The following is a 13,417-nucleotide window of genomic DNA, read 5'->3' as shown; positions in this document are numbered from 1 at the left end:
GCGGGAAGGAGAAGAATCGCTTCCTAACTCCCCTCTGCCCCACCGGCCGCGCTCGGGGCGCTGCAAGGCTGTTCCGGCGGGAGAAGTGGGTGACCGAGCCGAGCCAGGGCACCGCGGCGGCGGCGGCGCCTGGCCCGGCAGCGCCCCGAGAAAGAGAAGATGGCCGCTGCGCGGCCCAATCAGCGCGCGGCGGCAGCTCGCGCCCGCCTGTTGCCCAGTCCCGGCGCTCCGCGTGCCCCGGACGGTTCCATTCGGCACCGTCCCCCCCCGCCCGGCGCCTGGGGTGGGCCCGCCCGGTCGGTATAAAGAGGAGCGCAGCGCACATGTGCTCCTCAGTGCCGGCGGGAGCGGGAGGGGAGGAGGGTGCTGTGGCGGTGGTGTCGGGCGGGAGAGGGAGCGGTGGGGGTCGGGCGTGCCGCACAGTCACCGCGCAGCCCCTCAGGCAGCCCCTCGGTGCTCGTGTCCCCGTCCTCTGTGAGGGCTGCCGGCGCCCCCCTGCCCGGCCCTGCGCTGCTGCCGCCGCTCCCTCGCGGGATGCGGGCTCGGCCAGCCCTGCCCCCCGCGCCGGCCGCAGCATGAGCGCGGCGAGCGATACGTACCACCTCATAAAAGACATAAAACCCGGACTGAAAAACTTAAATGTCATCTTTATTGTGCTGGAGATCGGTAAGTGGCGCCCGGCACGCCCCACCCCCGGGTCGCCCACGCGTGTCCCGCGTGGGGGGATGGCGGCGCCGAGCCCCCCCGGCCCCCCTGAGCCGCGCTTCTCCCCGCAGGGCGAGTCACCAAGACGAAGGACGGGCACGAGGTGAGGTCCTGCAAAGTGGCGGACAAGACGGGCAGCATCACCATCTCCGTGTGGGACGAGATCGGCGGCCTCATCCAGCCGGGGGACATCATCCGCCTGACCAAAGGGTGCGTATGGGGCCGGGCCCCCCGCCCCGCTCCCCGGCCCGGCCGGGCGCTGCCCGCGCCGCGGGGCAGCGCCGGGTCGGGGGGAGCCCTTTGTCACGGAGGCGAAGGTGCGGGGTTGTGAGCCGGCTCGGCCGCCTCCCGAGAGGCACGGATGACACAGCTCGCCCCCTTCGGACTGGCGCCTTGTTGCCGAGGCGGCACCCTGAGATCACTTGCCGAATTAAAACCTCCTTCTCCGCCCCAGGACATGCCTAGCACGAGCGTACAGCTCGTAGGTGGCTAGGAAGGGCTTCTGTTTTTCATGAGGAGGTGGTGTTTAAGAGACTTGGTTTGGCTTAAAAAAAGCTCCTTAGGAAAATACTTCTTGGGGGGGAGGGACATGCAACAGTCGGTCCTGGTCTGTAAATCAAGCAGGGAAGTCAAAAGCGTCTTCTTATGTTTACAGCCAATTCTTGACTCTAGCAGTCAGCTCCTTAATGAAAGGAGGGAATGATTAATGTCTCTCATGCAGAAAAGTTGCTTTTCATTGCAGTGGATTTAACAGAAATGACAGGCGGAGAAGGAGAAGCTTTTCAAATTCACTATAAAAATTAATACTAGGGCTACACTGTAGAGCATGTTAGTTTGGCTAGGTGGAGTTCATTTATCTCAGAGAGCTGGTTTAATTTAAAAAAAAAAACCAAACCCTTATGTTTATTATCTGTGAGAAAGAATACTAGTTTCAATTTGAAAATCCTTTTCCATGTCACTTATATTGTCGCTAGCAAAGTGATAGCCACTTTCATTCGAGTTCTTCATGCCAGTTAGGTTACACTTAGAAATCCATTACACTGATCCCTTGGCCTACAGCACTCCAGGAGATGGTGGAACTACAGCGCATGTAAGGTCCTTTTAATTTGTTTTTATGAAAAAGTACGTAAAAGGTTACTCAGTGGAGCTGCTAACTGAGCTGCTCATAAGTTGTTCATTTGAGTGTAATTCTTGGTTTTGGAGTGGAATTGGATGACCCTTGCCACCAAAACCACAGCTGTTTCCTCCTCTGCAAATGTCCTTTTACATGAAATAGGCTGACTCCTCAGCAGAGGTGGTTCTGGGGAAGCCTGCTTGCGTGGAGAGCACGTGGAGTGCTGGGACGCTGAGATGGGTGGACCTAAACCAGAGCTCTGGGCCAGCACAAAGCCCTGTGCGTAGATGACATTGAAACAAATGAATAGCGATACCGTTCAGCACTGTTACTGTACTCTGCTCTGTGACCGGCTTATTGTAGCTGCTCTGGTGTTCCAGTGCAACAAATGGAGGGTCATTGCATCCCTTCATGTCAAAAAGTGAGTTTGGCTTGTATGAATTAAATTTATGAACTGACATCACTCTTCCTGGGAAATGGCTAAGTCATGCCTTCATTTACATGAATTGCATGCTCACTTGGGACTGTGTAGTGAGTGAAATGGCAAAAGCTAAATACGTTCTGGTTTGGCTCTCATATTAAGAAAAATGCCCTCACGCTGGCATACAAGGTTCTCCAAACACAGTTTTATACTTGACTCAAATAGGATTAATTTGAGTGTGTGATGTTCCCATCGCAAGGCAGGTAAATTTCAGCTCTATAGGCTCATCAGGCTTTTCAGTGCAGGATGCTCACTGTTACAAGCAGAAAAGCTTAGCTAGGTCCCACATGTAAACATGTCTCTCTTTTTTTCTGCTGAATTTCAAGCTGTAGATTGCATTCCTCTGCAAAAGCAGACACTGTTGCTGATTTTTGTCATTGGCTGATTAACTCATTTACAGGAAGCTGCTGCAGTTAATATTTCTAAATTTGAAGTTAGTTCTGGAGTTTAGTGCTTTATGGCCAGCTCTTTGAGACAAAAACAAATGCTTGCATACATGGAATAACTTTGTGCTGGAGGTTATCAGTCCCATGATTTGCTGGGTCTTGTCCCAGTGAATGTATGTTTGACTTACATTTATTATTTGGTAGTTCTTTTCCTTTGTGCTCTGCCACAATACTGTCCAACTAGCTGGTTATTAAAGGTTAAGCATAGAGGGGATTTTTAAAGTGAAAGGTAGGATTATGAAGTGAAGAGCATTAATCCTGCTTCTGGATGGAAAACTCCCAAGACAGGCAGCATAGCTGCAGATAACTATGCCTTACTGCTCATGCTGAAGTACAGAGACGGTTATCGTTCCATTGGCATTATGGTGCTGTTCTGCTGACCTGGCTCCTCCCTGCTGCCCTGCTTGAGGCCCTGTGTGCAGCCAGATGGCTCCCAGTCTCAGCAGATAAGGCAAAGGGCAAGAGGAAGGTTTGTTATCTATGTTCCAGAGATAGACCCGGAGCAGAAGGAAGTGATGACTTGTCCAGATTATCTGTGACTCCTGAGAGTGCTGCTGGGCCTCCCTATTCCTTTGCTAGAAGACACCCATATTCCTGTTTTTTTTCTGGTCTGCATCTTTATTTTCTTCACATACACGATGCCCCCCACTGAAAGGAACAGTAATACAGAAAGTTTTGCATAACTCAAATTCCAGTGCTTGATGTCAAGTGCCACTATAAAGACTAGAGTGCACTCATGCTGTCTTGTAAGTGAATGTTTCCGCAATCAAAAAGTGATTTCATTGCATTTCTGTATGTCACTTGGAACATGATGGTCAAACTCGTGCATTTAAAAAAAAAAAAATCTGGTAAGGACCTATACTAAAAAAGTAAGCACTTTCTATTATACATATTCAGTAGCAGTATTTATATTCTCCAGTGAGCAAAGGTAATTCTTCCTGGCTCCTGTTGAAAGCAGAACTGAGAGTTGTCAGTGAATGGTAACACAGATACTGCTTTTGGCAAGATGCCTTTCATCTGCAGGAACAGTCATAAGGGCTGCTCCAGCCAAGGAAAGAGCATCCAGTCTCAAAATAATTGGCTGCTTTCCTGGAATTGCCAAAGGAGTCGGCTGAGCTTCCAGTCCCTTTTGCTAGAAGTAAAACATGAGGATCTATAAAGTTTTAGCATGGTAAAGCTGGGGTCCCTGGGAATTTTTTCATATCTAATACGTACTAACTCTTGGAAGATAGCATGCTTCTGCTTTCTTTTTCAACAGTGGTATTTCTCATTCGCTAAGAGACGCTGCTTTGCTTCTCCTTTCTTTGGCCAGGTACGCATCTCTGTGGAAAGGATGCCTGACACTTTACACAGGACGAGGAGGCGAGCTGCATAAAATTGGGGAGTAAGTATTGCATGTTTATACTTGCAGTGTTATGTCCTGCTCTCAGCAGAGCGTCATGGTAAAAAGACGTGGTGGCTTTTGGTAAATGGAAGGTAGGGCAGCAAAAGCCTGTTGATTGGTCGTGGATAGGTACAGTACAGGCAACTGTGGTGTGAGTTTTTACATGCTGTTGTGGTAATGACCCTCTCTGGATTCCAGGTATATTGAGGAAAATCGTCCTCCATCATGGCACAGGTCTGGGTTTTTACCTACGGGGGGGAATTGTATAAATGACAAGGGACTTAGTCTGCATTGTTTACCTAGGCCTCAGCTTGAATAACCACTTTATTTTGGAGGAAGCCCTGTGTGTGTGTATCATGCTTTAGAGACAAGCAATGCAACGAAGGAAGACAAAGGTAACTCTGGTGAATCATATCTAAACAGAAGGAAGCCTCATTAAACCTTCTTTAAACTGCCCACAAACTGAGGCGGCGACTCCTCCTGACTAAGAACAAACATGAGTAACACACTTGACAAGCAACAGGAAAAATAGCGACATTTTCTAACCAGAAGAGTACATCCGCTGTTGCACAAAGTGCCGTGGAGGCCTTGTAGTCATCAGGGAAGTGGGGCTGTGGGGTGGCCACCTCTCTTCAAAAATGCCCAGTGCTCAGCTGGATTTTGTGAGGGATGACCTTTCTTTGGTGCGAAGCCATCGCCTCAGAAGTGTCATCCAGTGGGCTTACTCTCTAGCAGGCTGGAGTGAGGTGAGTCCTCATCTGGGTTGTGCCTCCCAGCAGGAGGTGGGAGCTCCACTTCTGCTTAACCAGTCCAAGCTGCGTCACGATCCAAATCTTTCTTCCCCTCTGCCATAATTTCCATGTGGTGAGTTGGTGGGCCTATTCCTCCATAGTCCCCTCGAGTGGAAAAGGATGCTTTGAATTTCACTCCCTGTTTTGGATTCCTCTGTGCTATTATGTTAATGGGGCGCTCCATAGCATGGGAGTGTGTGGGAGTGTTTAAGTTTTCCCTAGAGGTCTAACGCAGTCACAGTCTGGGAGCAGGCTGGGTGACTCTGTGCCTCAGGTGACCTTGTGAGTGGGCGCTGGACAAGATTGTGCAGCTGGAAGAGAGGCGAAGGGAGCTCTTTCATCACCTTTTGTTTTCTTAAGGCCGTTTTACCTCCTAGAGCGAATGTGTGCTTGCCTCTGCTTGACTGAAACGCCCTCACCAGAAAGATGTGACAGCTGTGCCACAAGCCTATAAAGGGATGAAAGAGCCTTTTAATACCTATGGATACTCTCTGAACAGTGGGGTGTGGATTAGTTACTTCTAGGTGATGGGATATGTCAATGTCGTGGTTTAACCTGGCAGCAGCCAAATACCACGCAGCCGCTCGCTCACCCCCCCGCCGGGTGGGATGGGGGAGAGAATCGGAAGGGTAAAAGTGAGAAAAAACTCGTGGGTTGAGATAAAGACAGTTTAATAGGGAAAGCAAAAGCCGCGCACGCAAGCAAAGCAAAACAAGGAATTCATTCACCACTTCCCATCGGCAGGCAGGTGTTCAGCCATCGCCAGGAAAGCAGGGCTCCATCATGCGTAACGGTTACTTGGGAAGACACACGCCATCACTCCGAACGCCCCCCCTCCTTCTTCTTCACCCAGCCTTATATGCTGAGCATGACGTCATATGGTATGGAATAGCCTATTGGCCAGCTGGGCCAGCCGCCCTGGCCGCGCTCCCTCCCAGCCCCCTGCACATCTGGCAGGGCATGGGAAGATGAGAAGTCCTTGACTAGCATAAACAATACCTAGCAACAACCAAAACATCAGCGTGTCATCAACATTATTCTCACACTACATCCAAAACACAGCACTATACCAGTTAATAGGAAGAAAATCAACTCCATCCCAGCCAAAACCAGGACAGTCAAGAACATAGGCTCTTCGAGTTGTGGAGTTGAGAACTCTGTTGAAAAATGGCTTTAGAACTTCCTCATAATTCTGATTTCTCCCCAGGTTCTGCATGGTATACTCAGAAGTGCCAAACTTCAGCGAGCCCAACTCGGAACACATCGGGCAGAACAAACTGGTATGTTAAACTTGTCTGAGGCTTCTTGCATAAAGTGCTCTTTGTTCTGAATACTTCACACTAGGCTGTGATCAGATGTGAGTCTTCTGGAAAAATGGACTTGAAGTGATATATAGACAAAAATCAGCCAATAATTACAGTAGCAGACAAATTCCATGTGGAGCCACTGTAAGAACACAGGAAAAAAAAAATCAACCCTTTTCTGTAAAATTGTGAAATTTCTCTCTCTGATCCATGTCTTGTCTTCTTTTTTTTTTTTACATTTCTCTGAAGGCACAGGGTGAACAGAATAGTAGTTCTGCATCAAGTAATATGGGTTCTTGTACTTTCGGGCCACTGGGTAAGTTTTTTTCATTTTGAAAGGATGAGAACACTTAATGGGAATAAAAAGGAATTTATTTTGCTAAGGGTTCTCTACTCTGGGGCAAAAGTGTACTATGCTCTAAGAAGTCTTTTAGACCGGGGCCTGAACCTGCAAGCACATAAGCATGAACATTTCCTGAGTAATGGTTTCAGGATTTGTTTCCTAGAAGAGGAAGAGCTCAAAATATTCAAGGTGCCTGTATCATGTAAAAGACTTGACTAATCCTAAATTGGTTTGATGCTTTCAAAGAGTTTTTGCAGCACTTGAAATTCTGTTTTTAAACCACCCAAAACTTCGGCTTTAAAAATGACTTGCTTTAATCTTGCCAGTCACCTTGGCTTTCCTGCCAGGTTAGCTCCCCAAAACAGAACCTTAGTTACGGCCTGCCTACGTGATGTCCAGACTCGGTACCTGCTGTTGTAATCTAAGCTCTGCTGGTGGATGACAGCTAACTGATCCGTAACTTGCTGTTAAAAAGCTCTGTCACTTCAGTTTAGTGACTGACTGCTTCCTCTTTAGCAACATGATCTTTATTTCTCTTATTTTACTTCTCTTACGAGCCCTTTCTGTTCCTTTGAAAATAAATGATTCTGAGCAAAGAAGGGCAGTGCTTTCAGGCCAGTCTTTCCTCAGTACCAGGGTGAGACGAGTAGACTTTCAGCCCAATTAGTGTGTAAGTACTTCCTTGGTGTCCCTGCTTTGGGCAGTGGACAGCTGTTTTCACTGAGCTTGCACATATCTTCTGAAACTTCATTTTTCTCTTCCTGCTTCTTGTGTGGTCTTTAAATGCAATGATTTCCTTTTGTCCCTTCCTTCTCTCCCCATGCTTCCTGACATCATTCTGCCTTTTCAGCTCTGTCCCTCTTCCTACCAGCAAAACATGAGCAGTGATGCTTACGAGGCTCAAGTTCATGAGAACTTGGTGCTAGCTAGCTTTTGTGGCTGGACTTGACAAGGCAGCTTTCTATTTCTGGGTGCCTGGTAGAGCGGAATGATGCAAGGAGCTTTGTGTAGCCTGCTTTTCTTTTGCTGGTTTTTCTGTGACTTCTGCTGCCCTGCTGTCTCTGGAACATCTTGGTGTGTGACCTACAAGCCAGTGCACGTTTCTGAAAGCACCAGTCTAGTTTCATGAGACTTCTCTCTCCTGGGCAAAGAATCAGCATGCAACTTTGTGACCCCTCTTGCTTTAGTTGAGAATGGGGTTAGGACTGGAGGGGAGGTAGTGTGGGAGGGGGAAAAAGGTAAGCTGTGGTTTGGGGTCTTGCAGTGCCAGAGGGGCTTTTCCTTCTGGTGCTTGGGGTTTGCTGGTTGCTGCAATGCATTCCCTGTTCCTAAACTTACTTAAGGGAGCAGTGATTTCAGTCCATGGAACTCATGATAACCATTTTTCTGTCTTTTTAGGAAATGGCTTACAAACTGGACCTGAATCAAGTGGATTTCCATTTACATATAATCACGGCCACACTTACGCAGGTAGTGGGAGAGGCAATGGACGAGGACCTGTAAATCCAGCACCAGCTAATAATGTTCAGACTCTTCTCCCTGCTGTCAGTAATGGGAGGGACCCACGCAGAGCCTTTAAAAGATGACTATGCCAAATGTGGTTGTACAGCTTGCTTAAACTCTACACTCTACTTGAACACTTATTGCACTTTTATTTATAGTTAACTGTGAACCAGTTTGTCCTTTATTGTTGTTTTTTTACCTTTTGGTCTATGGAGCAAACTTGATGTGATCTATTTCTTGTTTTGCTTAGGGAAGCACAGTGAGACTTCCCCATAAATTGAGGGGGTAGGGGGAGAAGGTGGATATAAGAAAGTAAGGGTAAGGGGTTGAAGAGTCTCAATTGAAAACTCGGCACCCTTTGCTAAATGGAAGAAAATTTCAGTTACGTGTATGTATCTTTCTGTTTCTGTTGGTCAGCCATATAGCCTTAAGAGGTCTGTTATGTCCTGTGCGTGCATACGTTGACTTCCGTTAGGGTTAGTGGGAGTTCTTTGTATTGGAAGAGAAATGCGGGGGAAGAGCAAAGATGCTCTAGTGAACTAGGTGTCCTTGGAATGAATATAGCTTGTAAAAGCAATAAGTATAAGGAACCGGTGGTGCCAGCACCTAGTGGTGTCTCCTAAATCAGAGAATGGATAACTCAGATGAAAGTTGAAAACATGGTGAGTGTCTTTAAGCTTGACTTCTGATTCCAAAAAGGTGTACACTACTAAAAAGAAAAATTCTCTCCAAACACCATTATCACTGTCAAGGAAGGTGACACTGATTTTTTGCTTTGGATAGAAGCTTGGATATTCATTCTTACTTTGCATGAAGTAGCAGGAGAGGAGGATCTCAATTCAGACAGCATTGGAGAATACGCTGTTTGTAGCCACTCCAGGTGTAAACGCCCAAGGTTACTTTGCAGGAGTCTGAATTTCCAGGAAAGAACTGTTTTCAAATGCTGCATTACCTGTCTCTTCAATGAGGCTGCCTACTTCTCCTTCCTTCATTCACTTTTCTAAATGAATTATGTATTAGATGAAGCTGTATGTGTGGATTGCAGAGGTACTGGCCAAGCACACAGCTGCACTTCTGATGCTGTTAAGCTGCTAAGCTTCCCTTCCTCTGTTTTGTATGAAATATGAATTATCCCTTAAAGAACTTAACCCCCCCAGCACCATCTCCTGGAGAAAATAGCTGTGGTTTTATTTCTGAGATCCCAAATGCCTTGACTCGAGATAAAGAGTCCAGTGCCATATTTCAGATCAGGTTCAAAAACAACTTGGAAGCTGAAGTGTCATACTGGATTCATCTGTTTAACTCTTCTTATAGCTGACCTCTCAAATAAAAAATTGCACTAACCATTTCAAAAACAAATCTAACTTTCTTTCTGTCAAGCCATAAAGACTTCATGACAAAAGGCTATTTCTGAATTGTGACTTGTCTCTGTGGTCGTTCACGTTACTTGAATCTACTACTATGTCACTAATGTTTACAAGTTATTTACATTTGATACTTCTGCTTTTGGTACTCTGTCATGATGATTTGTTGAAAATTGCTTCTAATTGGCAAAGGCTCCTTAGTCTGAAATACTGAACTTTCTTTTAAATGCAAGCAGCAGCAGCAGCAACAAACCTCTGAAGGGAGCTTTAGAGAGACCTGTGTGCCCCGACACCTGAGGGCTGTTTGCCTCTGGTCTGGTAAAGTGCTATTGTGATACCTGCTTCCAGGTGGAACTAGCAAAACTTGTCTTGGACGCAAGAGGGTGGCATGCCTTCTGAGATCACCCTCGGGTGCTGCTGTGGAAGAACAGTGCTAATCAGTAAACCAGAAAGCACGCAATGACTTCTGGGGAAACGGTGTAAGGAGGTGATGTGTAACTCAGGGACTTTAAGTTGCTTACTTATTTTTAAAAGTCACGTGTAGTCTAGATGCATGGACAACCCCTCGTGTGGTGTTGCATTAAGACATTTGATATGCTTGTGAGAAGGAAGCCAAGAGGACTGCTAAACCTGTGAAGTATATATGACATGTTCCAGAGGTAAATGAGATGTAAGTATGGTGTGAGAGCTGTGATTTCCAGTAGTAGCTGTAAAGGTAGCAAGTGAATAGTGCAAACAATGGCATGGTGGGGACTTCATACTCATTGGGGAATCTCCACCATGGATCTCAAATCCTGGCGGTCTCGGCTTCTCTACAGAATAAAGAAGGCTGAAATTGTGGGGAACCCTGTGTTAGCGTGTGCTGAGGTGCCTGATGTTTGTAGCTCTATGCATTTGAGCTTTTATTAAGCTAATAAACAGACTACTTGTTCACAAATTCGAAATAAAAAGTGAGATGATTACTGCTGATAAGTGGCATAAGATTAAAAGCTTGCTGTCAAGAGGATGATTGATTTGCAGTCGGGCGGAAAAGAGCAAGAGGCTGGTCTTCGTGTTCTCAAGGTTAGTAGCATTCCTGCCTCCCTGTTTCTTACGTGAAACTATTTCAGTTTATTAATAAATTTTTACTTCTTTGCAGGGGAAATCTGTGCCCTGAAAAGTCGCATGGACTTAAAGTAAATATAATCATAGTAATTTTTCAAGATCTTCTGATCTTCCAGTGAACCTAAGACAAGAAAGTTGTTTCCCTCAGAGGAATCAGTGTCAAGATAGTGAGTTCTCAGCTTGCAGAGGAATCTGGGAGCCTGCCATACATCTGTTTGCATCGTATCACCTCACGTACAGAGACATGCATTTCTCTATGTAAACAAGCAGCTGTCATGAATTACTCTGACACTATAAGGCAGTTCATGGGTCCAGTGGTTAGGTCATTAGGGAGTCTCTTTACAGATGTCTTCCCAAGATATTAAAGGTAAGGCTGCAGTTAGGCTAGTCTCATTCTAGATAATAACAGGTTGCCAAAGGGGGGGGGAACCCTGGAAGGTGTTCATGTGTCCAGACACAAACTGCACTGTGCTGAAGTGCAGTTGAGTAATCCCCATACACAGTCGCAAGACGCCCAGCTCCCATCGCCCCACAACAGCTCGTCTCTTGCCCGCCCTAACGAAAGGACTGATGGCAGACTGCAGCGATGTGGCAGCGGGGAGAGTTTTACTCTATGTCTGCTGCAGTCCTCCATGTGTTCCTTCTGTCCATCCTCAGCATGAATCTCTCCCTGTGATCCCAAAAGTGGAAAAGCAGTCCTGTAGCGTGAAACACTGTCCTAACAGTGGATGCCTGGTAGAGTCATGCACTCCATGTCCACAGTGAAAATGGGACAGTAGTGTAAGAACAAATACAAATGCTGGACCAAGACATGTGATATATAATCACTGCTTTCACAACTCAATTAGCTTTGGCCTGAACTTAAAACGGGCGAGTTGCAGTCCTGTGCACACCAATAATGCTGCTCTTCAGCATCACACAAGTTCCAGCGAGGCTATCTGCAGCTAGTGCCGCTTGAGCGAAGCTGCTGCTGGCTGCGTGAAAGGTCTCTCCTATGTCCGTGCGGTCTGTACCGAGGGCACCCTTAGCAGCATTGCAGGGACGGCAGCCATGCTCTGTTAGTGCGTGCATTTCTCTGGACCCGGGGGAGTGTTTAGTGGAAAAATGCTGTCCCCTGCAGCGTGTTGGGGCATTATATTTTTCATGTTTTGCTAATGACCTGACTGTGCTGTGGTCATCCTCTGCAACTCATGTCTGTCCCCCCAAAACAAAGGATCCTTACCTGTTCTATACAGCAGTTTTCATCAGCAGCTCCCCCAGTGCTTTGTTAGGACCAGGAATTAGTAAAAGCAATGGGGTTTTGAGTGTTTCTGGGGAAGTTTTCCGGGCTGCTTCGTGGCCCGTGAGTTCTCAGCTGCCAGGTTGTTCCCTTGCTTCTCCCAACTGTCCACAGATCAGCCCTTTCAGACATACTGTTTATTCCCAACCCTCAAGCCACGCAATTCTTTGCCTAGTGCGGTCTGCGGCAGTGCTTTTGGGGGGGGGCCGGGGAGGTGCGCAGCTTTCTCCCCGCAGCTCCTGCTCGAGGCCAGCCCTTGAGCTAGAGTTGGTTGATCTCGGGCGTTGCCCCCTCGCCCAGCACCAGCACACGTTACTGAGGAGGTTGCAGGGCCGCGCCTCCCTGTTAGCGATTGCGGCAGAGCTAAGGATCGCTGTGCCTGCGCCGGGCGCTGCCGCGGGGTGAGCCTGGCCCTCGCTGCTGGGGAGCGCGGGGATCCCAGGGGACCCCTGGCCAGCCTGGGCTGGGTGCCCTGCTTGGGGTGGCCTGGCGCATCCCCCACGGCGGGGTTCTCCAGCAACCCCAGCCCCTCCGCGCCGCAGGTGGAGCGAGGGGCACGGCGGTGCGGTCTGAGGCTGATCCGGGCCCGTGCGTGGGTGCTGGTCCCTGCAAGGCTCCTGCTCCGGGCTGCTGCGTTCGCTTGGCCATTTGCAGGGGCTTGTGGCCACTAGCAAGGGCTCGGGGTGCTGTGTTTGGGGAGCTCAGCGGGGCTCTGCCTCCCTCCGTGGCTTGGCTGGTACTTCAGCTGCGGCTGGCAATGCTCAATGTCCCCAGGGCCTGCTCTGTTTTGTGGGGGGGGAGATGGTTGCCTAGGACCACGGAACCACCCAGACCTTGCAGGGCTGCGTGCCCGGCTGATTTAGGAGCCTCTTTGCTGGCGTGCTTTTGTTGGCTTCTGCATCATTAGGGAGATTGGAGCTGGCTGAAGGGGGGAACCACTCATGGGGATGCAGCTTCAGTTAAAGCAACAACAAAAAAAAAGCTGTTGCATTCCCACTGGAAGTCCAAACCAGGGGCAATTGCCTGAAAACTGAGATTGAAGTTTTCAGCAAAGCCCTTCAGGAATTTGTTCAGAAATGCACTTTCTGACTTCAGCCTTAATCACACTACTAATTCCTTTGTTCTTGATTCCACAGAATTTGAAATTGTTACGGCTTTTTATAAGGGTTATGCTTTTTAATCTATTCTGTGGGGACATTTGCGTGTGTGTGTGTATATAACATGTATAAACATACACAGTGCCTTGTAATCAGGATGGAAAAAAAATCCATCCTAAACGAACAGTTGACTAAACTACAGAGGATGGAGTTCAAAGGGATTAGAAAAAAGTTTGGAAGTGACGAAGGGGAACACTTAAGGACTTCATTCAGCTTTTTAATTTCTCCAAATTGCTGATGTTTTTTCTCAGGAAGAAAGCAATGCTGTTGTAAGAGCTTCATCTAAAACTGCCCTCCCACCCCCCAGCTGAAAAAGACTGTTCGGATTTGTATGTTTCCTAGAGAGTAGGATTTGGGACGGAGTAAAACATCTGGATTCAGCTCAGAAAAGAAAATTCTTGCGCTGTAAATGTACCTTCAGAGCTAAATGCTTCCTTACTAT

At 47.8% G+C, this 13,417-nt stretch overlaps 1 protein-coding gene across 1 annotated transcript; it reads left to right on the top strand.

Annotated features, from left to right (window-relative positions):
- Positions 1–350: 350 nt before the first annotated feature.
- NABP1 (nucleic acid binding protein 1) lies at positions 351–10,741 on the top strand. The gene is made up of 6 exons (XM_075153633.1): positions 351–666; positions 777–915; positions 4,059–4,130; positions 6,129–6,201; positions 6,475–6,541; positions 7,967–10,741. The coding sequence occupies exons 1-6, from the start codon at positions 576–578 to the stop codon at positions 8,152–8,154; spliced, it is 630 nt and encodes a 209-aa protein (XP_075009734.1). The 5' UTR covers positions 351–575; the 3' UTR covers positions 8,155–10,741.
- The last annotated feature ends 2,676 nt before the right edge of the window (positions 10,742–13,417 follow it).

This window comes from Calonectris borealis, chromosome 6 (assembly GCF_964195595.1).
Source record: "Calonectris borealis chromosome 6, bCalBor7.hap1.2, whole genome shotgun sequence".
In the NCBI taxonomy this organism is placed as follows: Eukaryota; Metazoa; Chordata; class Aves; order Procellariiformes; family Procellariidae; genus Calonectris; species Calonectris borealis.
The sequence above is the reverse complement of the archived record's forward strand: the minus strand, read 5'-3'. Positions and strand labels throughout refer to the sequence as shown.

What these genes read in the sequence shown, in the direction of transcription:
- NABP1 (XM_075153633.1), top strand. Translation starts at nt 576, where the DNA reads ATGAGCGCGGCGAGCGATACGTACCACCTCATAAAAGACATAAAACCC. An exon ending in ATCATCCGCCTGACCAAAGG is followed by an intron (nt 916 to 4,058) that starts GTGCGTATGGGG and finishes TTCTTTGGCCAG; the next exon opens with GTACGCATCTCTGTGGAAAG. An exon ending in TTGTACTTTCGGGCCACTGG is followed by an intron (nt 6,542 to 7,966) that starts GTAAGTTTTTTT and finishes CTGTCTTTTTAG; the next exon opens with GAAATGGCTTACAAACTGGA.